The 22,801-nt window shown below is 40.3% G+C and overlaps 1 protein-coding gene across 3 annotated transcripts; it reads right to left on the minus strand.

Moving 5' to 3' along the window:
- Positions 1-840: 840 nt before the first annotated feature.
- Positions 841-20,772, minus strand: klhdc3l (kelch domain containing 3-like). 3 transcript variants are annotated; one of them, XM_071484451.1, is made up of 8 exons: positions 12,443-12,667; positions 11,538-11,730; positions 11,280-11,362; positions 11,030-11,108; positions 10,023-10,069; positions 7,704-7,824; positions 6,661-6,850; positions 841-2,549 (listed from the first exon to the last, which is right to left on the minus strand). In XM_071484451.1, the coding sequence occupies exons 2-8, from the start codon at positions 11,704-11,706 to the stop codon at positions 1,943-1,945; spliced, it is 1,296 nt and encodes a 431-aa protein (XP_071340552.1). In that variant the 5' UTR covers positions 11,707-11,730; positions 12,443-12,667; the 3' UTR covers positions 841-1,942. The 3 variants fall into 3 exon arrangements, with proteins under 3 accessions (XP_071340552.1, XP_071340543.1, XP_071340535.1); XM_071484442.1 differs by lacking the exon at positions 12,443-12,667 and adding an exon at positions 19,967-20,553 and having other exon boundaries at positions 842-2,549; XM_071484434.1 differs by lacking the exon at positions 12,443-12,667 and adding an exon at positions 20,571-20,772 and having other exon boundaries at positions 843-2,549.
- Between the last annotated feature and the right edge of the window lie 2,029 nt (positions 20,773-22,801).

Below are 22,801 nucleotides of genomic sequence, written 5' to 3' on the forward strand. Positions count from 1 at the left end.
CATGTTGGAGACAGTACGGATGGCAGGATGCGGTGGTTCACTGTATCGAAGGCTGCTGAGAGGTTGAGCAAGATAAGAACTGAGGACTGGCCTGCAGCTCTGGCTGCCCTTAGGGCTTCTGTCACAGACAACAAGGCCGTTTCAATGGAGCGGCCAACTCTTAAAGCCAGGCTGGTTTGGATCGAGGAGATTGTTCTGTGACAGGAACTCAGACACCTGCTTAAAGACCAATCTTTCTATACAGTGCTCTTGTTGGGGACAATTTTTAGCTGTAGATTAAAATTAATACATATTTTGCACTCTAGTGCAGTGGTTCCCAACCTTTTCCAACTCATAGCCCATTTGAAAGTCTCAAAAATGTTGGCAGCCCACAACCGACCCTGTACATACAAAGTACAGAGGCCGAATAATACATTATCAGAGCACCTTTATTTCATTCTCCTGGTTGTTAACCAGCTATCTATTTTGATACTCCAGTTTTTGCCATGGGTGTAATCTTTTTGCGCGCAATCAAACTGAGATATTGACTAAGTATATAATGTGATTCGGCTGGCGACAACTATACAGCTCGAATCACTGGCTTATCACAGTGACAGGCCTTAATATGAGAAAAAAAAGAAAGAAAGAAAGAAAGTTTTTCAACATTTTAAAGATCATTTTGTTTCAAAACATTCAAACACACACACGCACGCGCACACACACACACACACACACACACACACACACACACACACACACACACACACATATATATATATTGGCCAACTTTCCCATTACATATATATATATATATGTATATATGTATATTTATAATTACATCTTTTAACCAAAATTTTATTGTTTTGCAAATGATTTGTTGGCCTCTTGCAATGCCTTCGCGGCCCACCACAGGGCTCTGGCCCACAGGTTGGGAACCACTGCTTTAGTGAGTACTGTATATCTGGCAGATCTATTACTGTATGTGACTGATTAAAAAAAACAAAACAAAACAAAACAAAAAAAAAAATTTGAAAAGACTGCAGTGGTCACCCGACTTGCCCATAACACAACAGTAAACAAAAGGTGTATTAGAAAATGAGTAAGAATTCTTTTTGTTTTGTTTCATTTAAAAAGTGTCAGATTGAAACTGACTCTGTGCTCATACGAATTCTTCCCAGTTCAACAAAACCAGATCTCTGTTCAGAAGTACTTCTGAAAACAAGACTTGGTCTTTATGTGCTGACTGGTAGCATGTGGTGGGAAACAACTGTACTTTTCACTTGGTCTGCCCCAAAGCCCATGAGTCACTGTGCCTGATTTATCTCCCAGGCCTTTAACTGTGCGGTTACTGGTTAGTCAGAGAGGCAACAGCTTGCTGAGCTATGGCACCATCATGTGTAATTTAGGTTGTATTACAGGCACTGTTATCATCTTCATGTTGTCACTGTTTTAATAGGCAACTGTGCAGCGTCTTAACCAGATTTGAGGCTGAAGTATGTCACAGACCTTCAGCACAAATAAACACCAGCCTGTCACAGCAGTAAGTAACAGGTGTAGAGTGAGGACTGGTGACCTTGATTTTTCTGCTTTTAAGTTAGTGTAGTAACATTTACTCAAATACACTGTACTCAGACCTTATATATCAACTCCTGGCCACATATAGACAGACACCACATATATATTGTATTGTTTTCATTAATTATATTACTGCTTACTAAGTGACTTCACAGCTTTTCTTAATTATATTTTCCAATCATTTATTTGAGTACTGCAAAAATATGTTTGATAGATGCATAAAGTCAAAAGTAACTATTATAGAAACATCTCACGTTACCTTCTTATTTACAGAAAGTCAGTAAACCCTTTAAACATGTTAGATTTAAAAAAGATGTTAGAATGATAATATAACATTGTTTTTTCCCATTCTTCTCTCATGAAGAAAAAGTTTGTTTCTGAGAGGCTGTTATGAGTCAGTGAGAGTCATTTGCCATATGGACATGGGGCTGTGACTGGTGCAGGGTCTTCCTCCAAGGACCAGCAGCAGATCGGGCAGGTGCTGGACTATGTCACCGTCCTCCTCATCCAGAAGGTCTTCCTCTGTGCAGCTCCACTGCTTCCTGAAAGCTTTGTTCTCAAAGGTCAAACAGTTTCCCACCCGCTGTGCGTCTTTCCCCATCACAACATCTTCTCTGACGTTCAGTTCTGAAGGTGTCAGTCCTTTGCTGCTGTTGCACTTGTCCAGGCTGAACGTCTGCAGCTCTATAGCTCCCTCTGAGCCTAGAAAAGTGAGGGGTGCAGGGAAACACCTGTTCTTGAAGGGCCTGAGTTTATCATCCAGTAGCCTGGGTTGGAGTCCTGAGTAGCTGGGACCCAGTCCAGCGCAGCAGTGGTGAATCTTGTCTGGGGGGCTGGAGCCTGGCAGCGTGGCCACCTGCCCCCAGGTGTGAGTGGTGAAGCTGTACCTCCACAGGCAGTTGTTTGGAGAGTTCTGGCTCTCGCCTCCTCCAAAAAGAAGCATGCTGTCCTTGTAGGCCACAGCTGAGTGGCCTATCAGTCTGGAGGGGCCGGACCTGAGGGAAACAAAAGGAGGTGGTGTTGGCAGGAAGGAACACAAAACAGTGTTTGTTGTTTATGCTGGTCTTTTTCTTTTTATGGATGTAATCCCCAGCTGTGACAGAGAAAGGCTGGAAATCCTCACATTATACACATAGAACAAACATTATAGATCAGTGGTTCCCAACCTTTTCCAACTCATGGCCCAGTGCATTCATTCATTATCTATGCTGCTTATCTAAACAGGGTTGCAGAGGGGCTGGAGGCAACCCGGCCGACATTGGGCGAGGCCGGGGTACAGCCTGGACAGAGTCTATCTCAGGGCTGACATACAGAGGTAAACAACCAGGCACACTCGCACCTACGGGCCTAACGTGCACGTCTCTGGACTGTGGGAGGAAGCCGGAGGGAACCATGCAGACATGGGGAGAACATGCAAACTCCACACAGAAACCCAGAACCCAGAACCTTCTTGCTGTGCCCAGCTGAAAATCTCAAAAACATTTGAGACTCACATCTGACCCCGTAACAATAGGGAGGTCAAATGATGCCTTTTCAGAGCACTTTTTATTTGAATTCTCACAAATTAACATTCAGGACTGAACTGAAAGCAGGAGAAGCTCAATTTTTCTTTGTTGTTTGATAGAGGAGAGATCACTTTTCAATACCACCTATCCATTTTGATACTCTAGTATGCGACATGGTCCAGCCAGTGATGACATGAATGTTCCTATCATTGGCTTATCACAGTTATAGGCCTTAATACAAAAAACAAAACAGACAAAAAAAACAACATGAACATGAAAGGATTTTTTTTTAAACCATTTCATTTTAAAACATTTAAAAATATTATTTAAATTTCTTTTTTCTATTACATCTTTTCAGCAAAATTGTAGCTACTGTTTTGAAAGTGATTTGTCGGCCCAGCAGTGGGCCCTGCCCCACAGGTTGGGAAATGCTGCTATAGATGAAGAGAAAACTTAAATCAGGTTAATTCACATCATTTCCTGAAACTGTTGTTTTAAATAAACCAAAGCAACAATGCTCAACTGTCACATAATGGAATGTTGCCACAGGCTCTGGTTTTTTTTAACCCTGATCACAAGCAAGATGTTTGAAAAAGTCATTCCAGTTTATTACAACATGATTCTCACTCTCGTAGGTTTAGCCATCATTCCATTCTTTAATAACTGTTAATCAAATTAACTGCAAAATTTAGAAGTAAAAATACTGCACCATCACTAATATGATAGAAGCTCCACAAGTATGAGATTCATGTTATGCTTTAATGGAAGAATCAGCGTTGTCTGATACTCAGGTCAGCACAGCAGTTTTCTTTTCTGTGAGATTTCTCTGTCCTTATAAACTGAGTTCATTATGTGAAGAAGGTGACAACCAACATCCCTAATGAACAGTACAATTAATACTGAAGATGTCCATCACTGTTTGCCGACATGGTTCTACTACCATCGTACTTGCAGCTGTGTGCTCAGTCTTCCTGTGCAATGAGGGACTGTTAATATTTGATTTATGCTAATTTTCAGTTTAATCTTCAAATAAAGAGGTTTGAAGAATCTAACAAATTGTTGGCTTGTTTACTCCCTGTCTGATCCTTTGCATTTCCAGATCTCAGCAGTTACTTTGTTGAGCAAACCAAAGTCAGTTCTATTGGTTATGATAACCAATTTGACCAAAGCTAGACGAATAACACCAAAGTCACAATACACCTGAATTATCTTTAAATATGAAGTATCTGTTGACATGGGGTCCCTGATCTAATCGTCATTTTCAGCACTTTGACAGACTGTTTGTGAAGTTTGCGAGCACACACAGACACGCGGTGTAGTATTAACAGAACTGCCTGTCTGTCCTGCTGTAAGTATCTGTGTCCATTAAGGAAAATATCAGAGTCTTAATACAGTAACTCTGATGTAATTACTGACAATCTGTTGTATGTTACACTGCTGCATGACATGAAAGTGTAAGGGAGAGCAGTGGCATCAGGTAGAGTTGTCTCAGCTGTAATACATACAGAGGCATAAAGACAGAAGGTGTAGTTGAGGCACAGAAGCCCAGGTGTGTCAATCCTGAAAGTAAATGTGACAAAACTGCTGCATTTGTGGAGAGTGCAATGTCCTGGCCCATCCCTTAGTTATGCTGCTATAGAGCTAGACTGCTGGGGGATTCCCATGATTCACTGGGCGCTCTCTCTCTATTTCTGTCTCTCTCCCCCTCTCTCTCTCGATGACTTCATGCCATTAACTTTGTATTTTTTCTCTCCCGTAGTTTGTGCTTCTCCTCTCTCTCCCTCTCTCTGTCCTCATTCTGCAGGTATCTCTGCCCTGGAGCAGCAGGATCCAGATCCACCACTACTCATCTTTACTATTAACCACTGTTACCTGTCATCATTATTGATAACACCATTACCGACACAGCTGTTCCTGGTCTCTCTCTCTCTCTCTTCTCTCCCCTCTCCTCCCCCTCCCCCTCTTTCTATCTTCTCCTAAACCCAACCGGTCGAGGCAGACAGCCGCCCACCCTGAGCCCAGTTCTGTTGGAGGTTTCTTCCTGTTAAAAGGGAGTTTTTCCTCCCCCCTGTTGCCAAGCGCTTGCTCGTTGTGGGAACTGTTGGGTTTTTCTCTGTAACAAAGTAAGGTCTTGACCTTACCCTGTAAAGTGCCTTGAGATAATGTATATTATGATTTGGCGCTATACAAATAAAATTGAATTGAATTGAATTGAATTGAATTGAATTGTATGTTGACACTGACGACTTGACACACATGGACCCACAATGACGTGTTAAGATGCTGCAGCTGCACAGACTTCAAACAACTGCAGGTGTTTTTGAAGTGGTCACATCCCACCGATGTGTACTACCCTGTGTATTGCTGTGTATTACACCAAATGACTTGTCAAGTGATTTCAGTGTCACAGAAAAATTTCAAAAGTCAGAAAAAAATCATCAGAGTTTTGCTACAGTTATGGCACACTCAAAAAAATTTTTTTTTTGACCTTCCAATAAAATCAAACATGTCTACATTTTTAGTCTGGGTCATGCAAATAGTGATGTTCAACGACATGCACACTGTCGACTTCTCCAGCACCAGCTGGAGAGCTGAGAGTGAGCATAGAGGGAGATGCAAGAATGAGAGTCGTTGGGTGTTAGGACATTAAATACATTAGGGAGGCGAGGGTAACTGGACACAATAAAATCAGATCAAAATAAAACATGAAATCATAAATACAAAGTCCTTTTAGGGGCAGATAATGACAATTGTAGTGTCGAGTTACTAACTCTAAATAATAATAATTACATTTTTCAATTTTCATAGACACAAAGGGCAAAGGGCAAAACTGTCTTGTTTTTCTTCCTGTAAATTGAGCATGAGCAATGAGCATGATGGGATATAATCTCAAAGGAATAATAATGATCCCCAATCTTTACAAAATCTTACAGTGTGACACTAAAAACTCTGTGACTCATGACAAGTTGTCTTTAGATGTGAGAGGGGGTCAGACTTTAGTCTTTTTAGTCTTCTAGTGTGTGGTCGGCATTAGTATCACTATCTGTATCACAGGTTAGAAAAGAATTAAAAATCACATCAGGATAATTAACCATCCAGATTGGATCGACTCAGAAGTTTGTAGATGTTAGATGAGTATGGTGGTTCTTTGTCTTTAAGCATTAATATTCTCATAATTAGAGGACTTCATTATAAGAGGACTTTTCAAAACTTCTTGCTTCTTATCAATTACAAAATGTGGCTCTTTGCTGCACATCATCCTCTCTCTCCCTGACTTTCCTGTCACTATCAGAATAAATAACTTTAAAAAAGTGATGAACGAGCCTTGCATGATACATGTACCATAATACATTCATGCACACTTGTTGTTCAGTGCTTTTAACTTCAAAAGTCACAGATCAGTGAAGAACAACTGCTTCCCAGCCAGATTAATCACTTTTTAGTGTCCCCTGTGAATATTTGCAGCACATGTGTTGTCAAATTCATGAAGATGTTTTCTGAATTTGATTGTGGTGAGTATACTTGCATTTGTTTTGCTGCAGTGCGCTTTAGGCTTCTTCTACAAATCGATTTATAGGCCCATGGTGAAATCACGACTTACTTGGTTCTGAGCAGAGTCCATATGTGGCTGCTAGAATTCCACTTCCAGAAGTCTCTCTGCTCCCGCAAACCTTTCAAGCCTCCAAACAGATACATGCAGTCCTGGTAGGCCATGGCTGAGTGACTGTGTCTGGGGCCTGGGCCTGATGAGCCCTGCTTAGAACCACTCAGCAGGGACCAAACCATAGTATCTGTCATACACACAAACACATACAAGTATCGACAATCAGTGCACATACAGCTTCCTCCATGTGGTCATCATGCCAGAGTCAGAGACAATAAAACGCTGCCTCACTACAGTTTAATATCATGACAGTGATGTTACCAACATCCAGTCCTTATTTCAAACATGCTGCACATAGACAGTCGTTAGGTTTGGGGTGAAATGCTGTGTCCTCTTGAAATGTCTTTGATGTCAACTTGATGTTACACAGTCTCCACTTATTATTTCTACAACACAGAGCATGCAGCACACCCTGCTGTGTCTCAAAGGCCCCTTTACTGTACAACAGTCCACCCTTGGTCATCAGCAGAGGTGCTTAGATACCTGACATACTCTCAGAACTCAGAAGATGCAGAAGTTAGTTGAAATATGAACAATTAAATTAGTTTTGTGACAGACACACTGCCGCATCTAGTGTGTCTCTGGGGTTAGTTCATATGGAGTACTTGTTTGAGTGTCCTGCTTCCTGTTTCCCTGCCTGTAGGTAACTCCACTGTCTTGTGCTGCAGCTGGTGACGGTGGTTCTTGTTCTGCTCAGATGATGAACTGGTACCACTACTACACCAAAGAGCAGGAAATGCTAGCAGGCTATCTATCTAACAGTTAACAATAGGCTGGTTAGCAGGGATGGAACTTTTTTAATTAAATATCTCCATGTGGCACCTTTTAATGACACGATCTGTATGATATATCTGAAATGTATATCATATGCCAAAGTAAAAACATCCACGATGTAAGATCATCAGATCGCCCAGCCCTCTGTCAAGCTGCAGATGTAACCACAGTTTTTTACATTAAAATAAAAGCTTTTTTAAACTCACCAAAATCCAGACTCCAGAAGTCCTGTGAGGATCCTTTCATGTCGACTAGACCTCCATACAGCAGCATGGCAGAGCCAACTACCACTGCACTGTGTCCTTTTCTGTTGGTTGGCATTTGGGTCTACACACACAGACAGAAATATAGACACACATATGTACATACAAACACACACCTGTAAGAGTCCGCAGACCATTTACTAACAGACCCAAGGACTCTGTTGCAACTTAAAACTACCTTCACTTTTTTCATATGTGATTCACCTTTAATGTATTTCTCTTGTTTCAGTTGCATGGATGCTGCAGGATTCCAGACCTGATATCAGCCTTGATTTGGATGGATGTCAGTGCACACAGGGTACAGCTGTGCAGATTCTGTTGTGTCTATGATGTTCAACACCTGCTTGTTAACGTAGTATCTACCAGTTTAGATACACCAGTGAAATCTCTTTTAATCCAGCACATTTCTCTTGCAAAGAGAGCGTCTCTGTGGAATACTCAATTTCTTTCTTTCACGAACCAATCTGTGACACAGTGAAGTGATGTGTCTTCATTTCTGTCCCACACTGTTGTGTCTTTCTTTTAGTTAATGACACTAAAGACTTGTTAGCTATTCTATGATGATAGTGAAGGTGTGTAAATCATGTTAACCCATATTTAATTGAAAATTGATCAAAGACAACATATCAAATGTTGAAATGCTGATTTTTTTTTTGTTTTATGAAAAATATATGTTCAATCTGAATTTGATAGCAGCAACATGTTTCAAAAAAGTTGGGACAGGGGCAACAAAAGACTGGAAAAGTTGTGTAATGCTAAAAAACACCTGGTTGAATATATCACAACTAATGAGTTAATTGACAACAGGTCAGTAGATGATTGGGTATAAAAAGAGGCTCCAGAGAGGTAGAGTCTCTGCAGTGAAGATGGGGAGAGGTTCACCACTCTGTGAAAGACTGTGTGGGCAAATATTGCAACAGTTAGAATAATGTTCCTCAACGTAAAACTGCAAAGATTTTGGGAATTTTAGCCTCTACAGTTCATAATATCATTAAAAGATTCATAGAATCTGGAGAAATCTGTGTGTGCAAAGGGACAAAACCAGTATTGGATGGTCTTGATCTTCAGGTCCTCAGGCAGCACTGCATTAAAAACAGAGATGATTCTATGGTGGAAATCACTGCATGGGCTCAGGAACACTTCTGAAAACCATCTGCGTCCTCCAGGCTACAGACAAGAGGAACCATCTAGCTTGTTATCAGAGCACAATTCAAAAGCCAGTACCTCTGATGGTGTTTGGGGGCATTAGCGCCCATGGCTTGGGTAGCTTGCACATCTGGGAAGGCTCCATTAATGCTGAATGGTATGTACAGGTTTTGGAGCAACATATGCTGCCATCCAGACAGCTTCTTTTTCAGAGAAGGCCTTGCATATTTCAGCAAGACGATGCCAAACCACATTCTGAGAGCATTACAACAGCATGGCCCCGTAGTGGAAGAGTCCGGACACTAAACTGACCTGTCTGCAGTCCAGACCTGTCACCCACTGAAAACATCTGGAGCATCATGAAATGAAAATATGACAAAGGAGACCCTGAACTGTTGAGCAGCTGAAATCCCGTATCAGGCAATAATGAAACATTTCACTTTCAAAACTCCAGCAGCTGATGTCCTCAGCTCCCAAACGTTTACAGAGTGTAAAAGAAGAGCTGATGAACACAGTGGTAAACATGACCCTTTCCCAACTTTATGAAACGTGTTGCTGCATCTAATTCAAACTGAGCAAATATTTTTCAGAAAACAATAACATTTCAGCATCTCAACATTTGATATGTTGTCTTTGTTCTATTTTCAATTCAATATGGGTTTATGTGATTTGCACATCATCACACTGTTTTTATTTACATTTTACAGTCCCCCAACTTTTTTGGAAACAGGGTTGTACTACTGATGCTAGTGACATAGTGATGACAGTTGTTGTGAGACTGACTACAAAAAATCTGCTGCTTAAACACGTAACAGGGTAATTTTCCAGGCAAGACCTGATGCTGTACTTGATAGCAGGTCTGTAGTTTTCTTTGAACATCTGACTACAGCACAGCACAGTATCACATTCACTTACCTGCTATCAAGTCTTAAACCTACTTATATCAAACACAAAGTGCTGAACAGATCATTATTCACTGAAATATGTGGTGTGTTCATTTTGAAACAGGCTGTATGTGTGTTTGGAAGGAACCTTGGCATTACATATGATCAGAGTGGCTTCATAACATCTGTTACTATGTCAGACTCTGTCATTGTTATGAAAGGTGCTGTGTACCTGAGGGGATTTCGTCTTTCCTTGCCACAGCAGCCACTTCTGCTTTGCTGAAATACACAAAAGAAAGTGAAGGAGAGTTTAGGTCAAAATTACATGAGAGACAAATCTATGAAATAATGACGGTAAATTGAAGTCTGATGATGAGATTCATGGTCAGGTCACCTCAGTCCAAGAGTATTATCAACCTCTCTCAGCCTTACCACTACCACAGAGAAAGCACTGTGCTAACATGTCAAAGAAACTCTAAAAATTAAAAGGTAATGAAAAACAATAAAGACGTCACTAACATACACACACACACACACACACACACACACACACACACACACACAGACAGTCACCAGGTCTCAACCTCACTGAACACCTATGGGAGATTTTGGACCGACGTGTTAGACAGCACTCTAAACACCAGATGAGCAGGCTCATCACAGAAACATGGAGAATAACTTTAAACTGAACAATTTCAACCTGTTGTGTAAATTGTTCAATGGAAATATTAACCACACAAACTGATGTACAAGATAAGTGCTGATAGATGGTAAAAAGTTAAACTGGCAGAAGTGTAGTGATAAACTAATGGAATCAACTGGAATATCAAACATAACTGTGTTAACTTGTTCTTTTCTGCACAATTGTTGAGGTACTATCTTTACTATTTTAACTTCATAAGCAGGAAAACTTGAACATTTTTAAAAACAATAATCATAATAATAATCATAATTATCAAATTATCACTGGATATAGCATTAATTTTTATAATAATCTGATTAATTCTAGCATTGTACCTAATAGATAGACTAGAAACTTCTTCCTCTAACATTTAAAAAATTCTTATTTCAGAATAAGTACAATCCAAAACACTTTTTCTACACAACTGTGGAGGAGTGAGTCTGGAGTCAACATGCAACAACAAGTTCTGTCTGTTAAGCCTGAGAATTTGCTGACGATCTGAGGATCGGCTGCCAGTGTAATCTGCACCATGCATACACCTCCACAGTCAGACTCACCAACGTTAAACACCCAAAGGGCACATGTGCACTTTGTGTACGCAGAATCCAACATGCCTCCAAACACATACAGGAAGCCCTGGAAAGGTCAGAGCTGTTAGAACATTCTTCACACACTGACACACCAATGAGCATAAGCTCAGCAAGAGTGAGATCACTCATATGGTTCATTGTTTTTTATGCCAATTAAAGTTTTTATATAAAAAGTGGATTTTAAAAACTGCATCAGCAAATCTTGATGTATTTGTACCTCATGAGCCACCATAGAATGTTCCTCTAGCTCTTCTGGTGCAGCTTCTCCGGAACAGCTCAACTCTGTCCACTCGTTACAGACTAAGACATTGGGCACAATTGTTTGTTTGATTACCTGATTGCAACACAGCTTCTATGCAGGTGCATAATATCACACTGGGCAGAATGCTCTCTGTGTATCATGCACCAAATACTGTATGTCATTCACCTCGTTGCACAAAATGAATTGAACATCAGTTGTGTATCTTGCTCTTACCCACGCTGTACCTCCAGAAGTCCCTCAGACAGCTGCTGCCTCTGCCTCCCAGGACATAGACACTTCCATCATAACTGCAGCAGGCATGCTTGTAGCGGTCACATGGGGACCGGCTGCTCTGGGGGAGCTGAGTCCATAGACAGGGACCGCTTTGACTCATATCTGGCATCCTCCACTCCTACTGGACCATTTTCTAAAAGAAGCAACATGAGAGTGTTATGAAATGTTTCAGATATAGTACACAACATACCTACCGCCCTCTCCCCACTCATGTTAACGTTCATATCCCTCGAAGCACAGGCCGAGGAGGAGGGGTGGCAGCCATCTATCACTCCAATTTATTAATAAATCCTAAGCCTAAGGTTAATCATAATTCATTTGAAAGCCTTATTCTTAGTCTGTCTCACCCAAACTGGAAAACACAAAAACCAGTCCTACTAGTTACTGTATATCGTCCACCTGCCCCTTACTCTGAGTTCTTATCTGAGTTCTCAGAGTTTTTATCTGAGTTAGTTCTCAGCACAGATAAAGTTATCATGGTGGGTGATTTTAACATTCATGTAGATGTTGAAAGTGACAGCCTGAATATTGCATTTAATTAATTATTAGACTCAATTGGCTTCTCTCAGCATGTTAATGAACCCACTCACTCTTTTAACCAGACCCATGATCTGGTTTATGGGACTGACATTGAATATCTAACAGTTTCTCCCAGAAACCCTCTTTTATCTGACCATTTTCTGTTAACATTTGAGTTTTCAGTCATGGACTACACAGCATCTGGGGAAAAAATCTATTACAGCAGGTGTCTGTCTGACAATACCGTTAGCAAATTTAAAGAAAGGATCCCATCAGTACTTAGCCCACTGCCATGTATCAATGCAGTAGGGAACAGCTCTCTTAACTTCATATCCACACAGGTTGATGATCTTGTTGACAGTACTGTAGCCTCACTGCGTGCAACTCTAGATACTGTGGCCCCTCTGAGGAAGAAGGTAGTGAGTCAGAGAAGGCTAGCTCCATGGTACAACTCAGAAACACGAGCTTTAAAGCAAAATTCAAGGAAACTAGAAAGAAGGTGGCGTTCTACTAACCTGGAAGAATCTCTAAAGGCTTGGAAAGACAGCCTATTGGCATATAAAAAAAGCCTCCGTAAAGCCAGAACATCCTATTATTCATCATTGATAGAAGAAAACAAGAACAATCCCACGTTTCTGTTCAGCACTGTAGCCAGGCTGACAGACAGCCACAGCTCTGTTGATCCATCTATACCTTTAGCCCTCAGTTGTAATGACTTTATGAGCTTCTTTACAAATAAAATTGTCTCTGTTAAAGAAAAAATTCACCATCTCCTCCCCACAGCTGGCTCAGATGTACTGTCCAGTTCAGCAGCCTCAGAGTCCACTGTAACTGGTTTATATTTTGACCGTTTTACTCCTGTACATCTCTCTGAGCTCACTTCAACAGTTTCGTCATCGACTTGTCTTCTAGACCCCGTTCCAACAAGGCTGCTCAAAGAAGTTTTTCCTTTAATCGACAACTCTATATTAAGTCTGATTAACTTATCTTTATCAACTGGTTATGTACCGCAGGCTTTTAAAGTTGCAGTAATTAAACCTTTACTTAAAAAGCCTACTCTTGATCCAGATGTTTTAGGCAATTATAGACCTATATCCAACCTCCCCTTTATTTCCAAAATCCTTGAGAAGGTTGTTGCAAACCAATTATGTGATTATTTGCACAGAAATGGTTTGTTTGAAGATTTTCAGTCAGGTTTTAGAGTCCATCATAGCACAGAAACAGCTCTGGTTAAGGTTACCAATGATCTCCTCATAGCCTCAGACAATGGACTTGTCTCTATACTTGTCCTACTAGATCTTAGTGCCGCATTTGACACCATCGATCATAAGATTTTATTACAGAGACTAGAACATATGGTCGGCATCAAAGGAACCGCACTAAGCTGGTTTAAGTCATATTTGTCAGATAGACTCCAGTTTGTTCATGTTAATAATGACTCCTCTATCATCACAAAAGTCAGTCATGGAGTTCCACAAGGTTCTGTGCTAGGACCAATACTCTTCAGTCTATATATGCTTCCTCTAGGAAACATTATTAGGAGGCACCAGATAAATTTCCATTGTTACGCAGATGACACCCAGCTGTACTTATCCATGAAGCCAGGTGAAACTAACCAGGTAGCCAAGCTTCAGGTGTGTCTTAAGGACATAAAAACCTGGATGACCAGTAATTTCTTACTCTTAAATTCAGACAAAACTGAAGTTATTGTAATTGGCCCAAAACACCTCAGAGATACACTATGTGATAATATACTGACTCTGGATGACATCACCTTGGCCTCCAGTGCTACAGTCAGAAACCTTGGTGTCATTTTTGACCAGGACTTGTCCTTTACTTCACATATAAAGCAAGTCTCTAGGACAGCCTTCTTCCACCTGCGCAATATTGCTAAAATCAGACCCATTCTGTGTCTAAAGGATGCTGAAAAACTAGTTCATGCATTTGTTACCTCAAGACTGTATTTTTTTCTCCCCGTAGTTTGTGCTTCTCCTCTCTCTCCCTCTCTCTGTCCTCATTCTGCAGGTATCTCTGCCTCGGGAGCAGCAGGATCCAGATCCACCACTACTCATCTTTACTATTAACCACTGTTACCTGTCATCATTATTGATAACACCATTACCTACACAGCTGTTCCTGGTCTCTCTCTCTCTCTTTTCTCCTCTCTCCTCCTCCCAACCCCTCTTTTTATCTTCTCCTAAACCCAACCGGTCGAGGCAGACGGCCGCCCACCCTGAGCCCGGTTCTGTTGGAGGTTTCTTCCTGTTAAAAGGGAGTTTTTCCTCCCCCGTCGCCAAGCGCTTGCTCGTTGTGGGAACTGTTGGGTTTTTCTCTGTAACAAAGTAAGGTCTTGACCTTACCCTGTAAAGTGCCTTGAGATAATGTATATTATGATTTGGCGCAATACAAATAAAATTGAATTGAATTGAATCCCCTTTTTTGTCACATCACAATGCAAACATTCTGCAAAAACTCTGGGTTTTTTAAAAACAAGAGCTAATATTTTAGTCAGAGTATTACAGTGTGGGTGCTCTGCCTCACTACAATGTTACAACACTTTTGCTTAACATTGAAAACAGTAGCAGTAATGCACTCGTATTATATGAGTGAGCCTATTGGGGTGTAATCAGTTTGGCCGATTAACTGGCAGTGATAGAACATTTTAATATTCTACAGGAAGTGGCAGAGCTTTGGCCCTTGGCATGGTCGTTAGCATTTTGTTAGCCAAAGGTGCATGCCTTACACAACTATGGGCCAGTGGCCATATGTGATCTTTTGAGGGCCACTTCTCTATTTAGGCTGATATATCTTTAGCTATCAGCTATACTGAATTAATTGACAATTCTTCTTGTTTCTTACACTACAGGTGGCAGCTGGAAGAACCAAATGTCAATAGTGACCTTTTTTTGCAGTAGGTGTGGTTGGGGGTTGATATCAATCAGGTATTAGCTTTTTCTTGCTGAAATCTATCATCAATATTTCGGCCTTTAAAAACCAGTGAAGCTCTAGTTTGTATCATTCATTTTGAACAGTGTCATTTAAAGGAATGAACAACACCGAACAACTCCAAGAGGAAAACCCTGCTGCAGCACACTACAGACCAAACACTGACAGTCAGGTCCCTCGTGATGTTGTGACCCTGGCTCCCGGGAAAGAAATGAAGCTACCTTGATGATCTGTTATCCCTCCACCTCTGATGGTACCTGATATCCTCCAACACTGACACCACAGGTACAAGGCATGATGAGTCATTGTGTGTTCGCAGGATAGTGTTGGTTGTCATGGTTGTAGTCCTGTTCAGCAGGGACTCTCTGACTCACAGACACCTGACTGCTGCTATAGGCCCGTGTGTCGGGGGGAAACAAGCTGCTACAGAAGGACTGTGAGGTTTGGCTCTGTGAGGAACTCTCCTGATAAAAAATGTTCTTAGTTGGCCAACGTTATGACACAAGCCATGATATTCAATTCAATTCAATTCAATTCAATTTTATTTGTATAGCGACAAATCATAATATACATTATCTCAAGGCACTTTACAGGGTCAGGTCAAGACCTTACTTTGTTACAGAGAAAAAACCCAACAGTTCCCACAACGAGCAAGCGCTTGGCGACAGGGGGGAGGAAAAACTCCCTTTTAACAGGAAGAAACCTCCAACAGAACCGGGCTCAGGGTGAGCGGCCGTCTGCCTCGACCGGTTGGGTTTAGGAGAAGATAAAAAGAGGGGGTGGGAGGAGGAGAGAGGAGAAAAGAGAGAGAGAGAGAGACCAGGAACAGCTGTGTTGGTAATGGTGTTATCAATAATAATGACAGATAACAGTGGTTAATAGTAATGATGAGTAGTGGTGGATCTGGATCCTGCTGCTCCCGAGGCAGAGATACCTGCAGAATGAGGACAGAGAGAGGGAGAGAGAGGAGAAGCACAAACTACGGGAGAGAAAAAAAATACAAAGTTAATGGCATGAAGTCATCGAGAGAGAGAGAGGGAGAGAGACAGAAATAGAGAGAGAGCGCCCAGTGAATCATGAGAATCCCCCAGCAGTCTAGCTCTATAGCAGCATAACTAAGGGATGGGTCAGGACATACCCGAGCCAGCCCTAACTATAAGCTTTACTAAACAGGACAGTTTTAAGCCTGATCTTAAAGGTAGAGAGGGTGTCTGCCTCCCGAACCCACACTGGGAGCTGGTTCCACAGGAGAGGAGCCTAATAGCTGAAGGCTCTGCCCCCCATTCTACTCTTACAAACTCTGGGAACCACAAGTAGACCTGCATTAAGAGAGCGAAGTGTCCTATTGGGAAAATACGGAACTATAAGCTCTCCAAGGTACGATGGTGCCTGACCATTAATGGCTTTGTAGGTGAGGAGGAGCATTTTAAATTCTATCCTGGATTTTACAGGGAGCCAATGCAGAGAGGCTAACACAGGAGAGATGTGATCTCGTTTCCTAGTTCCTGTCAGTACTCGTGCTGCCGCATTTTGGATCAATTGGAGGCTTTTTACTGAATTTTTGGGACATCCTGACAATAAAGAGTTACAGTAGTCCAGTCTTGAGGTAACAAATGCATGAACTAGTTTTTCAGCATCCTTTAGACACAGAATGGGTCTGATTTTAGCAATATTGCGCAGGTGGAAGAAGGCTGTCCTAGAGACTTGCTTTATATGTGAAGTAAAGGACAAGTCTTGGTCAAAAATGACACCAAGGTTTCTGACTGTAGCACTGGAGGCCAAGGTGATGTCATCCAGAGTCAGTATATTATCACATAGTGTATCTCTGAGGTGTTTTGGGCCAATTACAATAACTTCAGTTTTGTCTGAATTTAAGAGTAAGAAATTACTGGTCATCCAGGTTTTTATGTCCTTAAGACACACCTGAAGCTTGGCTACCTGGTTAGTCTCACCTGGCTTCATGGATAAGTACAGCTGGGTGTCATCTGCGTAACAATGGAAATTTATCTGGTGCCTCCTAATAATGTTTCCTAGAGGAAGCATATATAGACTGAAGAGTATTGGTCTTAGCACCGAACCTTGTGGGACTCCATGACTGACTTTTGTGATGATAGAGGAGTCATTATTAACATGAACAAATTGGAGTCTATCTGACAAATATGACTTAAACCAGCTTATATGACTTAAACCAGCTTAAACCAGATATCAATTTTTTGTTTATATCTGATCAGTTGGGGAACAAAATTTGGCAGTCACTTGGATGAACTCTTCCACTTACCACATCCTCAATTAAATAAAACACTTTAACACTGATAACGTGACACAATAACATGAGGAAACAATGAGTCTGCTTCATAGGAAAATGGAAATATTAAAAATTAAAGACTGTGACTGTAATTTGATCCAAGGCGGTGACAATGTGCAAGGATGCATATTACCACAAGTGCTCCACAGGCTGCAACTAATGATTATTTCCATTATTGATAAATCTGAAGATTTTTTTTTATGTTAATTGATTAATCATCTATGAAATGTCAGAAAAAAGACTAAAACCAAAAAGATATTGAATTTAGTAGTGTTTCTGAGACACGAGCCTGCAGCAAATCCTCCCATTTGAGAAGCTGGAACCATCAAATACTCAAAACACTGATTGATTGATCAACTAATTGTCGCTGCTCTAAACTGCGTTACTACCCAACACTCACTAAAACAATGATAAAATGCCAGTGTTGGGGAGAAGTGAACTACATGTAATGAAAGTACTAGATTAACTACATTTTGAAGTAACTTGTTGGTGGTTCAGATACATTCATATGTGCATAGTGATTCAAGTATGATTTTTTTTCTTAATACTGAAACTAAAGGTTTGGGCCATAAAAGAATGATTTTATTTCAATTTATATTTTACCATTGCTTCATGACTGTAATTGAATGCCGTTTGACCAGCCCCTCCCCCTTTTTCATTCATCCTGACCGCTGTGAAGGCAGACCACACAATGCATTCATCAGCCAGTCACCACCACACTTCACCTTTGTGTAGTCCATGTGCAAAGGCCAAGGGTGGGTGTTGCTCATCATGAATAAGCCTGAGTATGAATCACTATGGCCATACTTAAACAATTACTGTTTACAAAACCAAAGCTGACGTTCTCTGCACTTTCCCATGAATTGTGGGGAATTTTATTTGATTGGTTTATGTTTGACATGTGAACAAGTAGGCACTTTTTGCAATAAACTGGCATGTGATTTTTTTGTATATTTTGTTGTAATTCCATGTTCATTGTCAATTTTATAACTTTCTTTATTTAGTAGTCTGAACTAATTTAGCTAAAGTAGCTTTAGTTACCTAAACTAGATTTCTCCCTAGGTTAGCATTGCTGTTTAACTTCTTCCAGGGGAACTAATTGGGAGCTTGGAAAGTAATGCTTTTAAAGTAGCATCCCCAACGCTGTAAAATGCCACACAGGTATTTGCTGTGTTGCTGTATTAGAGCTTTAAAAGAAAAGAGAAACAGATTTATCAGGGTTGACTAAGCTGCCAGGACAGAAATTTACACATTCACTGAGGAAAGTGATGACTCACTTAAATGACCCTTTACAATCTTCATGAAGACACAGTATGTCAGGTAAAGTTTAATATTTTAGTCTTTGCTCTTTATCAGTGCAGTGATTTTCCAGGCTGCAGTATATATGACTAAGACGGTACATTCAACTTTTCCACAGTGACAGACTGTTCAAAAGCTGTTAAGGATAAGCGCTCCTTTAACTTCACCTTGACAATGACGTGGTCTCTCTACTGCATCTTATCACGCTGTCACATGAGCAAACAGCTCTGAGGTCATGACACAGCTAGCTCTGGTTTGTCAACACATGCGTAAAGAGCAATTCTTTCTTCTAGCAAAACAGTCAGTGAAACAAACAACATAAAAAAATCACTGCAGAAAACTCAGATTTCCCAATGAAAATAAATACATGCAAGATAAAGCATGAGCTAACTTAGAATATCAAAAATACAATGACCTCAGTCATGGTGGACAAACTAACATTAATGTACATTCCTATAAAATTCATAAATTCTATCAAATCATAAAGTCTTTTTACTTAGGTATAGTATTGTAAGAAGTGTCTTATTTTCAAGTGTATTTGAAAGTGTATAGTTATTTCAGTAAATGTCTGTTTCTTTGTAAAACCTGAACTAATATAGGAGGGGCACCAGCACAATACTTCAGTTCATAGAGTGGGTATGTAAATTATTTTCTTTCCCTCCTGATACATCACTGATAAGTTCACATACCTAGCAGTGAGTTTGTAATTTCAACTTCTTAACTTTGTTAAGGAATGTATTAGCACTAAAAACCTGCCATGGGTCAGTTCATTCAGATATCAGAGCTACCTACACAGCAGCTTGGTTAGGAAAAACTGGAAAGCTGGAGTCACTTGAAAGTAAGTCTACACAACCTTTTCAGACATTTCACCTTCATTTAGATATAATATAATCACGTGACGTTAACTCATGTGCCCTGAACACGCTTCAAACTACTGATATTAATTAGCTCATCCTCATTGTGTAAAACTCCTCCAGTGGATCTCCACTGCTGTGCCAGCTCAGGGACCATTAATGAGACTGTGGTGCTCACTAAAACTTGCTCTTGTAGGATGAAAGGTTCCTCCTGTATTGTTACCCGTTTCTTAAGGGTATTCTCTATTTACTCTTAATTAAACATGTTTTTATCCCTAAAATATGTGACCAATAAACCAGCTGTGGAAACAAGATGAGCTTCTTCTCGACAGATGCTGACACACCAACTGGCCCAACAACACCTATCATCACCTGAAGTCAGATCCAATGCTCGAACACACACAGCCCCCTCTAAGTTACTTTTATAGCGAATGTACGTTACTTACGTTAACTGGTTCCTTTCCTCCACTTGTAATAGTCGGGATAACATACAACTCTCTCCCACTAAGCTGCCTAACTTAACTACCATTAATGCTGATTAGCTAAATTACTACGACACATTTCTTAGCGTGTTTCTTGTGTGGATAAGTCTGTTCGTTAACGTTAGCTAACGTGACGCCACATAAACAGTAGCTGTTGCTAACGTTAGATGTCATGACGACCACGGAGGAATGCGGCCCGTTACTCCACGGCTCGGTTTCCGGAGAAATACCATCGCACGTCATATTTTAGGTGTCCAGGTGATGAAATGATCATATATAAGTAAGTTATCACTCTAAAGTTACTTGTGTCTTGGTGTTATTCAGTCAAATTAGATAACCTGAAGCTCAAACCCATTCGACACGGGTAACGTAACGGTAAAGTTGAAGAAGAGGAAATGAGGATATCAACTTTTTCAGAGCTTCTTTATCGATTGTAACGTTATTCGGTGTAAATAAGGGAAAGACATCTTGTGTTTTCCTGCTGGGTTGTTTTTATACTCTAATATAATATGGCATGCATTTCATGTACGAAGAAAAGCTTAACGTAAAAGAGTGAGATGTTACTCACCGGATTCACACTGCTCCTCTTCGTCTGATAGTTGACTTCAGAGCTGAAACGGGCTTCTGTTGCATTCAGGGCCAGCTCGTACACTGCTATATCGAAATTGGTAAATCGTGAAATGTTTTCATATTTAGATAACGTCGGACCACGTCGGACTGAGCACGTAACGACTCTTTAATATACAGTTTCAGATATGAAACTTTAATTCTATTGGTTAAAAAAAAAAAAATTAAAAGCTTCTCCTTCTTGCTGGTTACTTATCTTTTATTGTTTCTCCCTGCCTTTCCTGAACTCTTTATATCCTTCCTTCCTCCTTTTACCTTTGACCGCTCGTAACCTTTTTAAATCCTTTCTGTCCCCAGCATAAAATCTGTTTACAATGTAGGCCTACTGTATTTTAAAGAGTTTTTTTTCTGGCATAACCAAGTCAGTATTTGACAAATCTAAGTTTAGTGGTGTTTGGCATTATTAGCAAGAAACAAGGCTAATTCATTATTAATGTTATTCACCTAGAATGCGATAGCTTGCTAGCTATGTCGAAGGATTTCATTTTTTGTAAATTACAATTATCTGATAACCATGTTGCTTGTGATTGTCAGCTATTTAAACTCTTATTCAGTAGCTAATTAGAATAGTTTGACCTCTTTTAGAGGAGTTAGTGAAGTGAGAAAAAAATTAAGGCAAAAACAGTAATTAAGACAGGTAATACTGAAGTGTTCTTACAGCCAACTTTATGACAAATCCAATAAGCAAACCCACAATCATTTCTCAGCTAGTCCTATCAGAGTAAATTAATTTATAATAGTCTGGCGGTGACAATGCAGTCAGTATTATAGTATACTGCAAATACTGCACAAAGGCTGCGGCTGAAATGTGGTTTTTCCTCAGGAACGTTCATGAGTGAAAGCTCAAGGTATCTCAGCAGCAGCCATGATAAGAGCTGGTCCTACTCTCTAAATGATAAGGCCAGGAGCTTCAGTGCTTCCTATCTTATCTCCTTTAGCATAGAAGACACTGGACCTTCCTTTACAAAAGGAAAGGAGAGAATGTCGTCCCACAATTCCTTGCTGCAGCAACATTCAAAGTGATGCACCATTGTAGCTTTACCATTGCAGATCCATGTAAATGTGGAAACAACAGAGCACCTGTTTTTGACATGATCCAACACTTATGGAAATCCTTGCTTGATTGGCCAAGCTCCAAATCCATAAAAATAGATTTCTTCTCTTTTGAATTTTGCCAGTTAGGAGTCTTGAAGAGCAGCGCATTTTGAAATTCCATTTCATAACAAAATACTATACACATAAATGTTTGTGCACTTAATCACATCCCATCGTGTAAAGCACTAAAAATGAATTTTCATTTATTTAACAAATGTATAAAAATGTCAAAGGACCCATGTCAGGAAACTCTACTTGTCTGAATAAAATTTATTCTGATCCCTTGCTTGGTCCCTTTTTAATTCATTTATTGTTTTAATGCATTAACTTTTTCTACTTGTGCATTCCTTTCATATTAACTTATTTTAAATTTCAATCCTTTTTTCTTTGTTTTTGTGATAGTATAGGAGTATGTATCTTCCATGTGTTATAACAGTAGTTTTTAAAAAAGTTAAGTGTAAGTGCAGCTGGATTCTCTCCTCAGTTGTCTTTTCAAGTCTTCATGATTTCTCCTTCACATCTTTCCTTGACCTCATGATGTTTTCCAGCCAGGTCGAGGAAAAGTGGTCAGGAAAGGAGATTATTTTGTCTTTTTGACCACAACCAAAGTAACTGTTAGACCTGCACATCCACACAGGCGTTTCTAATTCTGACTCATTAGACCTCCTCAGGATAAAAGTAGGTTGAGCTATGGTGGAATTACATGATGTCATCAATTTCAACCAACCAATAAAAATAATAATGGTACAACTGGTCCCACCAAAAGAGGTGTGACAAAACCAATTGGAAGGCCCAGAGGGTCACGGTCAATCAAACACAGTATTAGCACACAGGCTTGAGGAGGAGTCTCATGAGGCAGAATAAGTGAAAACACCGGTGTAGGTGGGTCAACCAGACAGTATATCTGTTTTCAAATGACACATTTCTTATATCTGTGACACTTATTCATGCAAAGTTTATTTGTTTGAAAAACAAGGAAGTGTGAAACTTAGCCAGAGATGCGTTTTTTTCCATGTGCACGTGCATGTGTGAATTCCCAGCAGTGAGTGAAGGCAGCTTTGGTACACTCATCAGGAG

This window comes from Trachinotus anak, unplaced genomic scaffold (assembly GCF_046630095.1).
Source record: "Trachinotus anak isolate AG129_WGS33_773 ecotype Australia unplaced genomic scaffold, CSIRO_AGI_Tana_v1 ptg000001l, whole genome shotgun sequence".
Taxonomy (NCBI): Eukaryota; Metazoa; Chordata; class Actinopteri; order Carangiformes; family Carangidae; genus Trachinotus; species Trachinotus anak.

Excerpts from the sequence above, each read along its gene's own strand:
- klhdc3l (XM_071484451.1), bottom strand. The coding sequence starts at position 11,706 with ATGCCAGATATGAGTCAAAGCGGTCCCTGTCTATGGACTCAGCTCCCC. Across the intron at positions 11,109-11,279 it reads ATTCTATGGTGGCTCATGAG|GGCTTCCTGTATGTGTTTGG; the intron begins GTACAAATACAT and ends TGACCTTTCCAG. Across the intron at positions 6,851-7,703 it reads CTTCTGGAGTCTGGATTTTG|ATACTATGGTTTGGTCCCTG; the intron begins GTGAGTTTAAAA and ends TGTGTATGACAG.